The 16291-nt window shown below is 45.5% G+C and overlaps 1 protein-coding gene across 1 annotated transcript in view; it reads left to right on the top strand.

Moving 5' to 3' along the window:
• The window catches only part of TDRD12 (tudor domain containing 12), a 77766-nt gene that overhangs the window by 57228 nt on the left and 4247 nt on the right, over positions 1–16291 (top strand). The window contains exons 22-26 of the mRNA XM_045846646.1: positions 1334–1433; positions 6140–6327; positions 7124–7334; positions 9016–9108; positions 13038–13210. Coding sequence (XP_045702602.1) covers positions 1334–1433; positions 6140–6327; positions 7124–7334; positions 9016–9108; positions 13038–13210 — 765 coding nt within the window. The remainder of the gene's footprint in view (positions 1–1333; positions 1434–6139; positions 6328–7123; positions 7335–9015; positions 9109–13037; positions 13211–16291) is intronic.

Consider the following 16291-nt stretch of genomic DNA (forward strand, 5'->3'; position numbering starts at 1 on the left):
TGATGAACAGACCGTCTAAATTGTGACACAGTACTTTATGGCTGCTGTTTGTTGTATCCTTTAAGAAATATTTGTCTGGCCCTGGCTGGCGTAGCTCAGTGGATTGAGCACGGGCTGCGAACCAAAGCATTGCAGGTTCCATTCCCAGTCAGGGCACATGCCTGGGTTGCAGGCCATGGCCCCCAGCAACCGCACATTGATGTTTCCCTCTCTTTCTCCCTCCCTTCCCTCTCTAAAAATAAATAAATTTTAAAAATCTTTAAAAAAAATATTTGTCTGTCTCTAGGCTGTGAAGGTAGTTTTCTGTATTTTCCTCTGGAAACATTACAGTTTTGGCCTTCACAATTCGGTGTGTAGTCCACACTGCATCGCGTGCTGTGCATAGTGTGAGATGCGGGGCACGGTTTCCTTTTCCAAAGGGACCACTACTTGCTCCAGCCCCATTCATTTAATTCATCATTGTGTTCTCCCTGAGCGGGTGCCTTTAATTTAAACCAGATGATGGTGTATGTGGCCCGTTAGTGGACTCTTGCTGTCACATCGGTCTCTTTGTCCTTACACCAGTTCACTTTTTTCTCAAGTACTGTAGCATATATTCTAATGAATCATGGAATTTGGTATGTAAGTCCTCCAACTTTGTTCTTCTTCCTGGTTGTTTTTGGCTATTATAAGTCTGTTGCATCTCCATATACATTTTAGAACAGGTTTGTCGAGTCGTTGGAAAACCCTGATGGAGTTTTGGTAGCCGCTGCACTGATGCTGTGCATGAGTTTGGAGAACATGGGCGTCCTGACAGCCATAGGGCCTCTCTCGCTGGTCCAGGCACAGCGCTGTTGCTTGATGAATCGAGGGCTGGGGCTAGGTAGCAGGTGTCTGCTGTGTATCTGTTAAGCTGAATTTAATGTTAAGATAATTGTTAACATTTACTTTTTAAGTTTGTTACATTAAACAGCTTATTGTCAGCAGTTCCCATTATGCCTTTAAATAGAATGTTGACTTTTGAAACTGAAACTTCAGCTATTTCTAAGTTTTGGTTAAGAAATGGCTTCTGGTTTGTTGTGGATTACGGTGATGTTTTTCTGATTCAGAGTCTTTATTTTGGAAGTCCATTTTGTTCATTTATGTGTTGCATTTAAGAATTTCTAAAGAAATAATAAAGTAACTCTGTCCTTAATTCAGCATTAATTAAATTTTAGGATCCTTTTCTACTTCTGTTAGTGTCATCTGAAGTATTAAATATGATTACTTAACTTTTAAAGTGTTTCAAGTAAAAGTTCTCTGATTTCAATTAGAGATTTTTTTCAGATTTTGAAATCCAGTTACTTTTTTTCAGACACAAAAGGATTTGTCCTGAGAGACACCATGTTAATCCAGAAATAGACATGCCAAGGAAATTATCCGACCAGGCGATACCGACGTTTGGATACATTAAAGTAAGTTCTCTTAAAGATCCTTTTGTTGAATGATGAATGGTCATTTTAATGAACATATTTTTTAAGCAGCAGAATCTTAGTAGACTATGATTATGACTCCCAGGGGTCATCTTTAATATGCCACCATTAATCCAGTAATAGGCATGGTCCTTCAAAGGCCCCCAGTTTATTTAGAAAACCAAGATAAAATTGGGAAAGTGGATGAACCCCTTTAACAATCGGGGGATTTTTTGTTGTATTTTCAGAAAGAACATTGGTTTTGGGGGGAGGAATTTTAGAAATAATGCAGTAACTACATGAATCTTCAGAAAAAAATCTGAGATGCACATGGAATTGCTGAGTTAAGAGTTTGTCACTTTATTTTGAATCATTTTTGTTACTTCCTTCCTTTTTGAGTTTGTTTTCATTTTCACCTTCCCATTCCCTGTGGCCTCCTTATTGTGCTGTGCTCACTCTCTGGGGCGCTGTGACAGATACTGCAAATTGGGTGACTCCAAGCAAGGAGTCGATCCTCTCACCGCTCTGGCAGCCGGAAGCCAGAATGCAGGTGTCTGCGGGCGGGCAGCACTGCATCCAGGGGCTGGGGAGAATGGTTTTTCCCATCTCCTCCAGCGTCCCTTGGCTCCACGTGTTAGCTTGCAGCCCCCAGTGTCTGTCCTCATTTTTGCGTCAGTTCTTCTCTTCTCTCTGTCTCTTAAAAGGGACACATTTTTTTATCTGGGTGGATATAGGGCCTACCCAGATAAGTCAGAATCATCTCCTCATCTGGAGATACTGAATTCCACCTGCAAAGAACTCTTTATTTTTTTAAACACTTTTTTTTAAGATTTTGTATTTATTTATTTTTAGAGAGGGAAGAGAGGGAGAAAGAGAGAGAGAGAGAAACATCAATGTGCGGTTGCTGGGGGTTGTGGCCTGCAACCCAGGCATGTGCCCTGACTGGGAATCGAACTTGCGACACTTTGGTTCGCAGCCCGAGCTCAATCCACTGAGCTACACCAGCCAGGGCGCAAAGAACTCTTTCTAAATAAGGTTGCAGGCACAGGTTCTCTGGGAGTTTGTACAAGGGCATAACTTTTTAGAGGGCCACCACTCAACCCACTACAGTTTTCATTACAGAAATGATGGTTTTCTTTAATTTCTAATCCTTTCCTGAGTAGTGCCTCCTCATTTGTAAGCGCTCTAATTCTGACTCATGTTGTTCTTTTATAGCACATTATTGTTTTGACAAGCTAGAAGCCCAGTTTGAAATTGAAGGTTCAATTTGATCTGTTTTGTGGATGCATCTTTCTAATGGCTTTTATTGCCTGTAGAGGCTGTTGTTCTGTTCCTGATTCCCTTTTTTATTATTCTAACTTAATATGGGATTTGACCCTGATAACTTGCTATTGATCATTTTTATTTTTTTTTTAAGATTTTATTTCTTTATTTTTAGACAGAAGGAAAGGATGGGAGAAAGACAGGGAGAGAAACATCAATGTGTGGTTCCCTCTTTCGAGCCCCCTACTGGAGACCTGGCCCACAACCCAGGCATGTGTGCTGACTGGGAATCGAACCAGAGACACTTTGGTTCACAGGCTGGTGCTCAATGTACTGAGCCACACCAGCCAGGGCCTGCTATTGATCATTTTTAGATAAAATTTATTTTCCTTAAATTTTAGAAGGAAGTTTGCGGATTAGGATAACTTTTCTAATTCCTCAGAGTTCCAGTTTCTGTTGTTTCTGTGTCTTACTAAAAAAAAAAAAAAAGATGGAAACCTAGTCTCTGAGCGTCGTGAGTTTTCATGGCTCTGTTCTCCTCTTCCACTTTTCTCTTTGTTCATCTCTTTGTCCCCGGATAAACAGTTTTGAGATTTCACATCAACCTTTAGCCACCAGCAGAGTGGATGAAACCGTCCCACCATCTGGTGCCCCTGCCTCACTGGCCCACGTGTCTTCAGTGAATACCTGTTGCGTCCTGGGCACTTCAGTCCTTGGGTCTGTAGGACTCACTCTTTTCCTCCCTCTGCTTCTTCCCGCACAGATAGTGACACTGTCAGGTCTTGTGAATGGTCTTTCCTCGTCTGCTCTTATGTACTTGTTCAAATTAATAGATTTTATGTTTTAGAACAGTTTAAGGCTTATAGAAAAATTGAGCAGAAAATACAGAGAGTTCCTCTATATTCCTCCCCACCTCCCAGTTCCCCTATTCATCTTGCCAGTTTCTACTTAGACACCTGCTGGGATTGTGACTGGCATTGCATTGAGTCTGTGGATTAATACGGGAGGCATGGACATCTAAACAATACTGAGTCTTCTAGTCCATTATCATGGAATATTCCATTTGTCTAGGTCATTTTTAATTTCTCAGCAATGTGTTACAGTTTTCGGTAGACAGATCTTGTACTTACTGTGTTAAATTTATCCTTAATATTTCATGTTCTTGGATGCTGTTGTCAGTGAATTTTCTTAAACTTCATTTCCCAGTTGTTTTAAAATGCAGTTAATTTTTGTATCCTTGCCTTGTGTCCAGTGACCATAACAGATGGAATTAGTTGTGTGCATGGGTCCTGGGGAGAGTAGACTCAAAATAGGTAGGGGGTCGGGTGGCGAGAAGGGATCCTCCCAGTGTGCCCAGGACTGAGGGCTTTTCTGGCATGTGGGACTTTAAGTGCTGAAAACCAGGACGGAATGAGATAAACCAGGACAAACTGATCACCCTCCCCTGTCTGGAGGCCTCAGGCTTTCCTGTCTCGAGACCACAGCCCATAAGCTGCTTTTCGCTGCCTCCATTCTACCAACTGAATGTGTTTTTAGATGTGCTGGTGACATGCAGAGGGGGCGGCCCAGACTGACACCAGCTCAGCCCTGGGCCCTGTTTCCCTGTGTGTGCTGAGGCCTCTTTCTTTAACATAGAGCCTTCGTGTTTGGGAACTACAGGGCGAAAGAAACGTCCCCTTTATTCCTCCTGTCATCCTAAAACAATCACTATTAGCATTTTAGTATATTTACTCTGTCATTTTTCTTTGTGTATCTTTAAAAACTTTTTGTTATTGGTGTGTGTTACTGTGTCCTGTTCTTTCTCATAACATTGTTGTGAGAGTTTTTCTCATCCTCCGAACTACCACACGATCACTGATCACCATCAGCAAGTGGGCTCACGAATGGAATGCTGGGCTGTTGGGGCCTCTGAACCACAGGGCAGAAGACTCCTGGGGCAGGCTCAGCTGCCAGGCAGGAGGGAATACTGAACTGCTGCCAGAGGCAGAGATGGGCTTGAATAAACACTGAACTGAGGGTTTATTTTTTATTTATATTTTTAAATTGAAAATTATTTTATTTTTTAATCCTCACTTGAAGATATGTTTATTGATTTATGGAGAGAGAGGAATGGGGAGGATTAGTGAGGGTGGGTAGAGAAAGAGAGAAAAACATCGATCAGTTGTCTCCCGTACACACTCTGACTGGGGATCGAACCCACAACCTCTCTCTGTGCCCCGACCAGGAATTGAACCCACAGCCATTTGGTCTGTGGGCTGATACTCCAACCAACTGAGCCACCCGGCCAGGGCACACTGAGGGTTTGTTTAGGCAGCTTCTCCGTGGTGCTGGAGAATGCCCGGCTCAGGAACCATGACTGACATGTTACCTGCCCCTTGCTGCTGACGTTCCAGTGGGGGTGGTCGGCAGCAGGCAGGGTAGTAAGGAGGATGTGCTAGGAAGAGGATGAAAGGCAATGAAATACTGGGGGGAAGCCAAGGGGACAAAGGGCCCTTTGCAAATTTTTAGGCAGGAAGGGACTCTCTGAGGAGGGGTCATCTGCACTGAGGGCCAGATAAGAAGGATCCAGCCATGGGAAGATTTGGGGAAGAGTATTCCAGGAGCAGGAACCGGCAAGAACAAGGGCCCTGAGGTGTAGCAGTTAATGTGGAGTGTTTGTGGAACAGCACAAGGCTCATTGGCTGTGAGAGTGGGGGAGGGGCAGGCAGTGAAGTTGGAGGGGGCCCACAGAGGAGGGCCACCACTGTCAGCTTGGTGAGATCTGACACTGCCTTTGCTCACACAGGGTGACCTTGCTCCTGTCTTGCCTGCCTGCCTCCCAGTCAGCACCACCTTCTCCACCATCCCACCAAATAACCCGTTCTCACTTCTGCCTTCTGCTCTGGGCAGCCAGGGCTCCTGCCCTAACATCCACCGTGTGCTCCCTCCACCTGGAATGCCTGCCCCACGCACTTACTAACACAGACGCAGACAGCACTCCCCTCAGGCACCAGCAACCTGGCATACACCTGCCTGTGAAGGGTGTCCTCTTGAGCACGCTCTAGCAGCGCCGCTGGATCTGCCGGTTTGTGGGCTGCTGGAAGCCCTGCGGTGCCTCGTGCACAGCAGCTCTTGCCAGACACCCATTGTCACACCAGTGGAATGAGAAGGGGCGCGGTTTTAAGAAGATTTTTATGAAGTGCAGCTTTAAAAAGTAAACAAAGGAACACTTCCAACAAATAATGCAGTTTTAAAATAATAATGTTTATCCAGAAAAACTTCTGTTAAAACTCTCATTTTTGTGAATATGGTAACATTTTTATTTCATTTGTTTTTTGGCCAGCTTCTTAACTTTATTTTTAAACCCCATTCACGTGCTTTTGGGCTCTTAGGTCAGGTGCTGGTTTTCACAGACAGGTCTTGGGTTTAGTGTGATGTTATTTTCTGGATATGTTTATATGTTTCAGATAATACCCTTTTACATTGTGAATGCAACACATTACTTTGGCCGTATAGTTGATAAACATGTGGATCTTTATGCAACTCTTAACGCTGAAATGAAGGAGTATTTTGAAGATACCAGTAATAAAACAACTGTTGAACAGGTGGAGAAATTTGGACTATATGGATTAGCAGAAGAAACAGTTTTTTACAGGTAGAATGTCTGTTATTTCATCTTGACAAGCTGGGGAGCATGAGGTAACTTTTACTGCCATTGAACCCCCACGTTCACCTCTGTCCATGGAGCCCACTGTTCCCATGCTCGGCCTGCTGCCTCCCAGGAGGGTGGTGGCAGGGTCATGGCCCCAGACCCTGCACACTGGCCCACACCTGGGACTCATCTGACCCCAGGCCCCCAAGCACAGAGCATGGGTGACATGTAGCGTTTACATACTAGCAGTTACAAAGCCATCACTATGCGCTGCGCACACATGCATCTTTAACTCAGTTCTCACAAATGACGTCGAATCATTCCCATTTTACACATAAGCAAACCGAGCCTTGTCTTGGGTTTAGTGTGATGTTATTTTCTGGATATGTTTATATGTTTCAGATAATACCCTTTTACATTGTGTGAGGTGTCTGAGGTCAGCTCAGTGCATGCCCAGTGTTCCCCCCGGGCGGTCTGACTCACATGCCTTTGGCACCGCACCTCCGCAGTGCCACACCCACCTGCACTTGGTGGTAGGCTAGATTGAGAACCTTGAAGATTTTAATTTGCTACATTAATTTTTAAGGTGTTGTCAAATAATTTACTCTATTTATACTTAGATGTACTTTAAATAAGCTATTGCTAAGTAAGCTCTTGACAGCCCCAGTTCTTTTATTTCTAGCATGGAGTACAACTATGCAGTCCTATTAAATATTTAGCATTTAATGGATAAATTGAGGCAAAGGTTATTTCCATTTTAGAGTCTGTGTGTTAAACTGATGCCCCTGTTGTTCTCCAGAGTTCAAGTGCTGGAGATGGGCCAGGAGGAAGACCAGTGGGCCCTGGATAAAGTCCTGGTGAAGTTTATAGATGAAGGCAGGACTGGGCTCGTCCCAAGAGATCAGCTGCTGCGTCTCCCAGAAAGTTTCCGCCCCCTGCCCCCCCAGGCAGTGGAGTTCATTGTTTGCAGAGTGAAACCTGCTGACGGTGAAATTGAATGGAATCCTAAGGTGAGTTATTTTGGCTTTTTTTAGTTTGTTGACTTTAGAATACATTTAACCCAGAATGTACACAGAATTGTGGTTTATCTGAATTTAGAGTGCTGAGTTTGGGTAAAATGCTTCAGGCCCCTAAGCAGTGGGAGCACCATCCACACGGATCCCTGCAGGGGTAGACCCGCACTCACGGCCGCCCCGAGTAGCCCTGGCCGCGCACCAGGCACCCCTGTCTGCCAGGCACCAGTTGCCATCTTATCACCAGCACTTACAGACTTAGCGCTGGTGTAAAATATGTGTTGTGATAAAATGAATTGGCTGTCAGCTCAAGGTGAAGAAACAGTATAAGCACCTACAAAATGGGTACCCCTGCCAAAGGGGGTCATGGGTGATGGCCACTTTCTGGAGAGGCCAAGGTAAGTCCACTGGGGTTGGGAGGATGGATAAGGACAGAGTCCAAAAAGCTCCCAAAGGAAGGGACGTTTCCTCGGGGCCCTTTGGGATGGGTAACCAGGATGTCACCACATAGACCAGCTGAGGCACTTAGAGCAAAGAAAACAACGTGGGCCACGGCAAGGAGCACAGAAGAGTGGCCGGCGTGGGCTCACAAGGCTGTCCACGGTGGGCTGAGAGGCGCCCGCCACCCAAGTGGAGGCTCGACAGGCAGCCTCAGCGCCAGGGCAGTGAGTCCTGATTCTCAAGGGAAGGTTACGTTTTGTATAATCTGATGAGTAGGATATGAAATAAGCTATTGTGGTTGGCAAAGTAAAAACAGTTTGGGTCATGCACAAGGTTGCACATTATGCAGGAAATACATAGGTGACTGCCCCCACAGCAAAGGGTGAACATGGAGCCATCCTGCAGAGAGTGTAGTAAAAATAGCCTTTATTAAATAGCAATCTTGTTTCTTCATGGAGAGTACTTCCTGAGGTTCCTGTGTGCTGGCGTCACATGTGTTCTGGGGATGCGGCCATTAGCAAGAAAGTCGTGGTCCCCACCCTCAGGAAACATTTGGTCTGTCAGGACGGTCAACCACAAGTAGAAGAGGAGCCTTCCATAGAAATGGGGGGAGTTCTGCATGTGTTCTTTCAGATTAATTCACAGAGTTCAAGGGAGATGGAAGTAATCCCATCACGATGAGCCAGCTCCCTCCCGTCCCGCTTGACTGGAGTTGAGATGTGCCCAAAAGAGAGCACTCAGGCAGGGCTCCCCTGTGGCGGCCATGCTGGGAGGACAGCCCTGTGCTCAGGAAGGGCACTGGAAATGGCACCAAGGCCCCTCGTTCCCAGGTCCCTGGTGCAGAGCAGCTCCATCGCTGTGCCTTCTTCCCCTGGTGCAGCACTTGGACTTCACTCCCACTGAGCTTCCCAGGAAAAGACATCCACACCTTACAGGGAGGTGGACAGTTACCGCAGGAGGTGGGGACACCTGTCCAGGGTGGGAAGCACGCAGAATTAGGAGTCCACAGGTGTGGACCTGTTCTGGAACTCAGCTTTTGCATCTGTCCCCGTCAGACTCTACTGTTGGTTACCCTTGTCGACAAAAGGGGCCATGGCCTGAAAACCTGCCTCCTGGGGTGGGAGAGGCTCTGCTGAAATACATGGGAGAGTTTTTTGCAAAACTGTGTAGCATGTGCAGAATAAGGTGTTAACACTAAAGCTTCTGATCAGTTAGTTACTTTGGTGTGTTTTTTCAGGTTACTAGGTACATTCATCACAAAATTATTGGAAAATTGCATGATGCAAAAGTGATACTGGCTTTAGGAAATACAGTTTGGATTGATCCAATGGTAAGTATATAGTTTTCTTAAAAACAAATTTGTGTTTGGGCCTCTGGAGTAATCCAAACTGTTTTAACCTGTTGCTTGAATAACTTCTGCCTCACATAAACGGAGGCTTATTTGGGGGGAATCTTTTACACTGTAACCCAGCGCTAACAGGCGTGTGTGTGCACTCGCACACTCACTCACACAGCCAAAGACAGGCACTCCATGGCACTGTCCTCACTGCGTGCGGCAGTCTCTGATGTTTACAACTCTGCTCTCTTTCACTTTCCAAGTGTTGGCTGTGCACCATTCGGTGGGTTTCGTAGTTTTCTGTCCACACAGGTGGGGAGGCCTGGGCTTGGGGACGGCCCTGCAGCAGCACAGCCGTCCATCTGCCTGGTGTTATAAATGAGCTTCACATCCCAGCACACGGTTGGTGATGCTGGGAGTTCCAGTCCCTGGCCTTTCAAAAGTAGGTTTTATTGGCCCTGACCAGTGTGGTTCAGTTGGGGCACTGTTCCGTAACCAAAAGGTGGGTTTGATTCCCTTTTGGGGCATGTACCTAGGTGCAGGTTTGATCACCGGTCTGGTGTGTACAGTCCCTAGCCCAGATGTGTATGGTCCCTGGTCTAGGCACCTGGGGGAGGCAACCAGTCCCTGCTTCTTTCTTTTTATTTACTTTTATTTTACTGATTATGCTATTACAGTTGTCTCATTTCCCCCCTTTCATTCCCCTCCACCCTGCACACCCCCTCCCACCCACATTGCCCCCCTTTAGTTCATGTCCATGTGTCATACTTATTTTAGCTTCTACATTTCCCATACTATTCTTGCCTTCCCCCTATCTATTTTCTACCTACCATCTATGCTACTTATTCTCTGTACCTTTTCCCCCTCTCTCCTCCTCCCACCCCCTGTTGCTAACCCTCCATGTGATCTCCATTTCTGTGGTTCCGTTCCTATTCCAGTTGTTTGCTTAGTTTGTTTGTGTTTTTGTTTTAGTTGTGGTTGTTCATAATTGTGAGTTTGCTGTCATTTTACTATACGTGTTTTTTTTATCTTCTTTTTCTTAGATAAGTCTCTTTAACATTTTATATAATAAGGGCTTGGTGATGATGTACTACTTTAACTTGACCTTATCTGGGAAGCACTTTATCTGCCCTTCCATTCTAAATGACAGCTTTGCTGGAGAGAGTAATCTGGGATATAGGTCCTTGCCTTTCATGACTTGGAATACTTCTTTCCAGCTCCTTATTGCCTGCAAGGTTTCTTTTGAGAAATCAGCTGATAGTCTTCTGGGAATTCCTTTGTAGGTAATGCTCTCCTTTCCTCTTGCTGCTTTTAAGATTCTCTCCTTATCTTTCATCTTGGCCAATGTAATTATGATGTGCCTGGGTGTGTTCCTCCTTGGGTCCAACTTCTTTGGGACTCTCTGAGCTTCCTGGACTTCCTGGAAGTCTATTTCCTTTGCCAGATTGGGGAAGTTCTCCTTTATTTGTTCAAATAAGTTTTCCACTAGTTGTTCTTCCTCTTCTCCTTCTGGCACCCTTATAATTCTTATGTTGGAACATTTAAAGATGCCCTGGAGGTTCCTAAGCCTCTTCTCATTTTTTTTTTTTTGGATTCTTGTTTCTTCATTCTGTTCTTTTTGGTTGTTTCTTTCTTCCTTCTGGTCCACTCCATTGATTTGAGCCCCAGTTTCCTTCCCATCACTATTGGTTCCCTATGCGTTTTCCTTCATTTCACTTAGCATTGCCTTCACTTTTTCATCTAATTTGCGACCAAAGCAACCAATTCTGTGAGCATCCTAATCACCAGTGCTTTGAACTGTGCATCTGATAGGTTGGCTATCTCTTCGTTGCTTAAAAGTATTTGCTGTGGAGCTTTGATCTGTTCTTCTGTTTGGGCCATTTTTTATTTTGTCTTGTTGTGCCTGTTATGTCTGAGGGGCAGAGCCTTAGGTGTTCTCCAGGGTGGGTCATCCCTGTTGCTGTGTTGTGATGCTGTATGTGGAGGAGGGGTCCAAGAGGGAACAATGGCACTTACTCCTCTCTCTCTCAGATTTCAGTCCCTTCCGCTGCTTCCCCCGAGCTAACTGGGCCTTTCTGGTGCTGATTCCCATGTGGGTGGGCTTGTGTACGTTCCTGGGACCCTGTGGGTCTCTCCAACGACCTCTCCTGTGAGGCTGGGAGTCTCTCCCTGCCTCAACCCCCACAGGTGTTTTCAGTTGGTGTTTTTAGGCTTTATTTCCTGGAGCCGGGGCCCTGGACCGTGCAGTCTCTCTTGTTCCCCAGTTTCACCTTGTTTGTCTACACGAGAATGTGGGACCACTCGGTCAGCCAGAGGCCCTGCACGCTTCCCTGGGTCTGCCCGCTGCCACCCCACAGCCAGGGTCCTTCAGCTGCTGCCTTGCGCGCTGGGGTCTGCAAGCCTTTGCTGCAACCGGACTCTGCCTGGCTGCCCAACTCCACCCCTCCTGCCAGACTGGATGAATGTGTCTAACTACTTAGTTGTCAGACTTCTGTACAGTTCAATTTCCTGTCAGTTCTGGTTGGTTTTTTTGTTTCTAAATTTTTGTTGTCCTTAATTTGGTTGTGCAAGGAGACACAGTGTGTGTACCTCCGCCTCCATCTTGGCTGGAAGTCCTTGCTTCTTTCTTGCATCGATGTTTCTCTCTCTCCCTTCCTCTCTAACGCAATAAAAAAAAAAAACCCATGTTCTCAGGTGAGGTTAAAAAAGTTTTGTTATGTTCACAGTTTCTATTTCATTCAGTCATCAAAAGTTGAGTCCCTACTGTGTGCTAGGTAGGACCTATATGGGCACTTGGGTTCCATTTGTGAACATGGACTCCTATCCTGTGGAGCTGACATGGGGCTGTGAAACCAGGATGTGAAAATAAGGGGTCTCCATGCACCCCTCTATGCCGGCACCATCTCCCCTCTTCCTGGGCCACAGGACTCTACTTTTCAATTATGATTATTGGCAAGATTGAGAGGACTTCAGTTCTTAAAACTTTCTGCTAGAGATTATTTTTGTAAGATTGGAAACGTCCTAAAGCTTTAAAAGGAGTTTGAGATGGATGTGAGATTTAAGAGTAAGAGGAAAAATGATTTTCAGAAGAGAAGGTAGAGATTACTAGTTGGTGCTGTGATAGTCAATATTGTGGTTCCACTTTATTGGAGAAAATGGAAACTTATAAATTAAGAGAATGAAGCAAAAAGAAAAGAAGAAGACCTACCCTCTGGCAAATATGCTTCCACAGCTGCAGAGTGGCAGCGTCCCCCACCCAGACCAGCTGGGTGCCCAGTGTGAGTGGAGGAAGACCCTCCCAGGTGGGAGCACCTTCCCAGGGTTCTCCTCAGATAGTGCCCAGCCCACCCTCCCCATGCCACGGAAGGGGTGCCCAGTCTGGGTGCACATCTCCCACCAACAGGAATCAGACTGTTGCAGATTTCGTGTTTTACTTAATTTTGTGTAAATAGAAGTGGTGAGACTGTTTCGGTTGCAGAAAAGGCAAGTGGAGGAAACTCTCCAGAACACAGGATTTAGGGCTTTGGCGGAGAGCCTTTCCGGGCACCCAGAGACTCCAAGCACTCGGGTCTTCCTTGCTGAGAGACATGAAAGTATTGGAGCAAACACCAGAAAAATCTAAGACTCGTGTGTGGTTACTGCATTACAGACTGGTCTTGTCTGGGGACTCTGTTCCAGGGTTTGCCCTTGGCCCCAAGCCTGACCTCACCATATTGCTGCAGGTGGGCCCAGGCTCTGGAAGATTCTAACAGAACCTTGGTCAGCAAGTGGACCAGATGTGAGTGGGAGGCCTGGGTACACTGGCACATGCCCACCGGCATTGAGCACGATAGAGCTGGGCCGAGGGGCCATGTGGGCGTCCTTGGGGTTCATTTAAAGTTCGAAATGTCATTCCTGCAAATGTGTTTTTTCTTTGATTTAAGGTGCACATCACAAAACTTTTAAATTTGAAAACTTCTGTCATTGATTACAATGTTCGAGCAGAAATTTTGTCAATGGGAATGGGCATTGATAATTCAGAACACATAGAACAACTGAAAAAATTATACAAAGGAGCTAAAATGCCACCTGTCGAAAAAAGCCTAAGCCAGACCCTGTAAGTAGATTTTTGTTTCTGTTTTGGAACAGCTGTTCTGTGGAAATACATCTCAAAGTATTAAAGAGATTTTTTTTAAAGTAAATCATTTAACGAGTGTCCATATTCCCATCACCCAGCTCCAGTCATTACCAGGATTTTGGGAATCTTGTTTCATCCAGACTTCAGCCTCCACCTGTGTCTGTCTTACAGAATGAATTCTGTTAGCTTTCTGTTGGCAGCTAGCACACATACAGAAAAGTACACCCATTGTAAGTGTAGTTTAGTGGGTTTTCTGAGCCCAGAAACAGGACATGACGCAGGGCCAGCTTGTCCCTTCCCGGGGGCAGTGCTCTCCTGACACAGATGGCTCTTCCCTGACTTGTCCTCTGAATGAAATCATGCAACATGCCTCTTCTGTAGCTGGCTTCTGTAGCTCAGCATCATCTGTGAAACCCATCTGTATTGTGCATGTAGCTGTAGATCATAAATTCTTACCACTGCACTATGTTCCATTGTATGAACACGCCCTAATTTATCCACTCGTTCTGCTGCTGAAGGGAGGAGTTCCCAGTGGTCCGGGGGTATACCTGGTGGTCCTTTAACCAGTCCCCTGCATGTGTTTTGGTGCATGTACGAATGAATTTGTGATGGAATAGAACTGCTGAGTCATCATTAGAGCCACTGCCCACCAGTTTTCCAGATTGGTTGCACCAGTTTCCTCTTCCACCAGCAGTATAGAGACCATGAAGTTTACTCTGAGAAAGGTCCTGTCAGGTGCAGAGCGGAGAGGAGAACAGTCCTGGTGTCAGGTGCAGAGCGGCGAGCAGTCCTGGGGTTGGATCTTGTTGGTCCCTGTGATCTTGCAGGGATTGGGCTCCCACTCTGAGGAAGTGGAACCATGAAAGGATTTCGAACAGAGAAATAATCAAAAGATTCTTGGCTTCTGTGTTGAGAATAGACTGGAGTCAGGGACAAAGGCTGTGCCGAGTTGCAGGTAGGATGACAGTGGCCCAGACTTGGGTGGCTTTGTGGAGGTGGTGAGAAGTAGCTGGTGGTGAGTAGTGAGTGCATGGTCCCATGGAGTCTTGTCAGTGGTTCCTAGGTATGGAGAGCTAAATGCTGGACGAGGGCCCTGAAGGAGTGAGTATAAAGGTCCCAGGACTAAGCATTGGGCCTCTGGTGTTGGGAGGTGAGGCAGCTGTCAGGACACAGACAGGAGCCTAGGAAGAGAGCAGCCCTTGGCAGAGAAGGAAGCCTGGGAGAGAGGTGTCCAGGGTGGCCAGAGGGTATGCAAGAGGGCAAGCCAGGGGCTCTACAGAGCTGCCAAGGGCCAGGTGAGGTACAGACTGGGAGCTGACCCGTGCATTCAGTGATGTGACCATCAGTGACCTGGAAAGAGTAGGGGGATTTCAAAAACACATCGCAAATATGAAAGTACTTTATAGTCTTAAGATTTCAGGGTTTCCTATCTTAATAAAACTGGGTACCTAAGAGATTAGGATACATGTTGGTTTCTAAACATATTCAGAGAAAAAAATGCTTCATACTTAGAGTCTTTTAAAAATGAAGATGTCAAATGAAAAAGCATTTGGGCCAAGATGGAGGTGTAGGTAGATATGCTTCACCTCCTTGCACAACCAAAAGAAGGAAACAACTCATTTAAAAACAAAAAGCAACCAGAACTGCCAGAAAATCAAACTGTATGGAAGTCTGACAACCAAGGAGTTAAAGAAGACACATTCATCCAGACTGGTAGGCGGGGCAGAGACAGGCAGCCAGGTGAACAGAACATGTGGACAAAATGGTGGCTGGTGGACTGACTGATCCCACATTTGTGTGCAGATAAACCGTAGGAACAACTGGGGGGTGAGACAGACCATGTAACCCAGGGTTCCAGAGCAGGCTAAATAAAGCCTCAGAACCTCTGGCTATAAAAACCTGTCGGGATTGTGGCAGTAGAAGAAGCTGCTAGTCACTTGAAAGTGGGGTGAGAGCCAAGGAAGCTGCATTGTTCCCTCTCTGATCCCTCCCCCACACACAGCGCCACAAAGGGCGTTGCCCCACCATGACAAATACCTAAGGCTCTGTCCCTTACAGCATAACAGGCAGGCTGAGACAAAGAAATATGGCCCAGATGAAAGAAAAGATCAAAGCTCCAGAAAAACAACTAAGCATCGAAGAGATAGCAAACCTATCAGATGCACAGTTCAAAACACTGGTAATCAGGATGCTCACAGAAATGGTTGAGTGTGGTTGCAAAATGAAAAAAGAAATGAAGGCTATGCAAAGTAAAATAAAGGGAAATGTACAGGGAATCAACAGTGACGGGAAGGAAACCAGGGCTCAAATCAATGATTTGGAACAAAAGGAAGAAGTAAACATTTCAACCAGAACAGAATGAAGAAACAAGAATTAAAAAAAATGATAAGAGGCTTAGGAACTTCTGGGACAACTTTAAACATTACAACATCTGAATCATAGGGGTGCCAGAAGGAAAAAAGGAAGAGCAAGAAACTGAAAATTTACTTGAAAAAATAATGGAGAACTTCCCCAATCTAGTGAAGGAAATAGACGTACAAGTCCAGGAGGCTCATAGGGTTCCAAACAATTTAGACCCAAAGAGGATCACACCAAGACACATCAGAATTAAATTACCCAAGATTAAAGATGAGGAAAGAATCTCAAAAGCAGCAAGAGGAAAGGACAGAGTTACCTACAAAGGAGTTCCCATAAGACTATCAGCTGATTTCTCAAAAGAAACTTTGTAGGCAAAAAGGGGTTGGAAAGAAGTATTCCAAGTCATGAAAGACAAGGACCTATTCCCAGATTGCTCTATCCAACAAAGCTTTCATTTAGAATGGAAGGGCAGATAAAGTGCTTCCCAGATAAGGTCAATTTAAAGGAGTTCATCATCACCAAGCCCTTATTATATGAAATGCTAAAGGGACTTATCTAAGAAATAGAAGAAGATAAAAAACTATGAACAGTAAAATGACAAACTCACAACCATCAACAACTGAACCTCAACAAAAACAAACTGAGCAACTGGAACAGGAATCACAGAAATGGAGATCACATGGGGGGTTATCAGCGGAGAGG

The sequence above is a fragment of the Phyllostomus hastatus genome, unplaced genomic scaffold (assembly GCF_019186645.2).
Source record: "Phyllostomus hastatus isolate PE091 unplaced genomic scaffold, TTU_PhHast_1.1 phas_contig_5, whole genome shotgun sequence".
Lineage (NCBI taxonomy): Eukaryota > Metazoa > Chordata > Mammalia > Chiroptera > Phyllostomidae > Phyllostomus > Phyllostomus hastatus.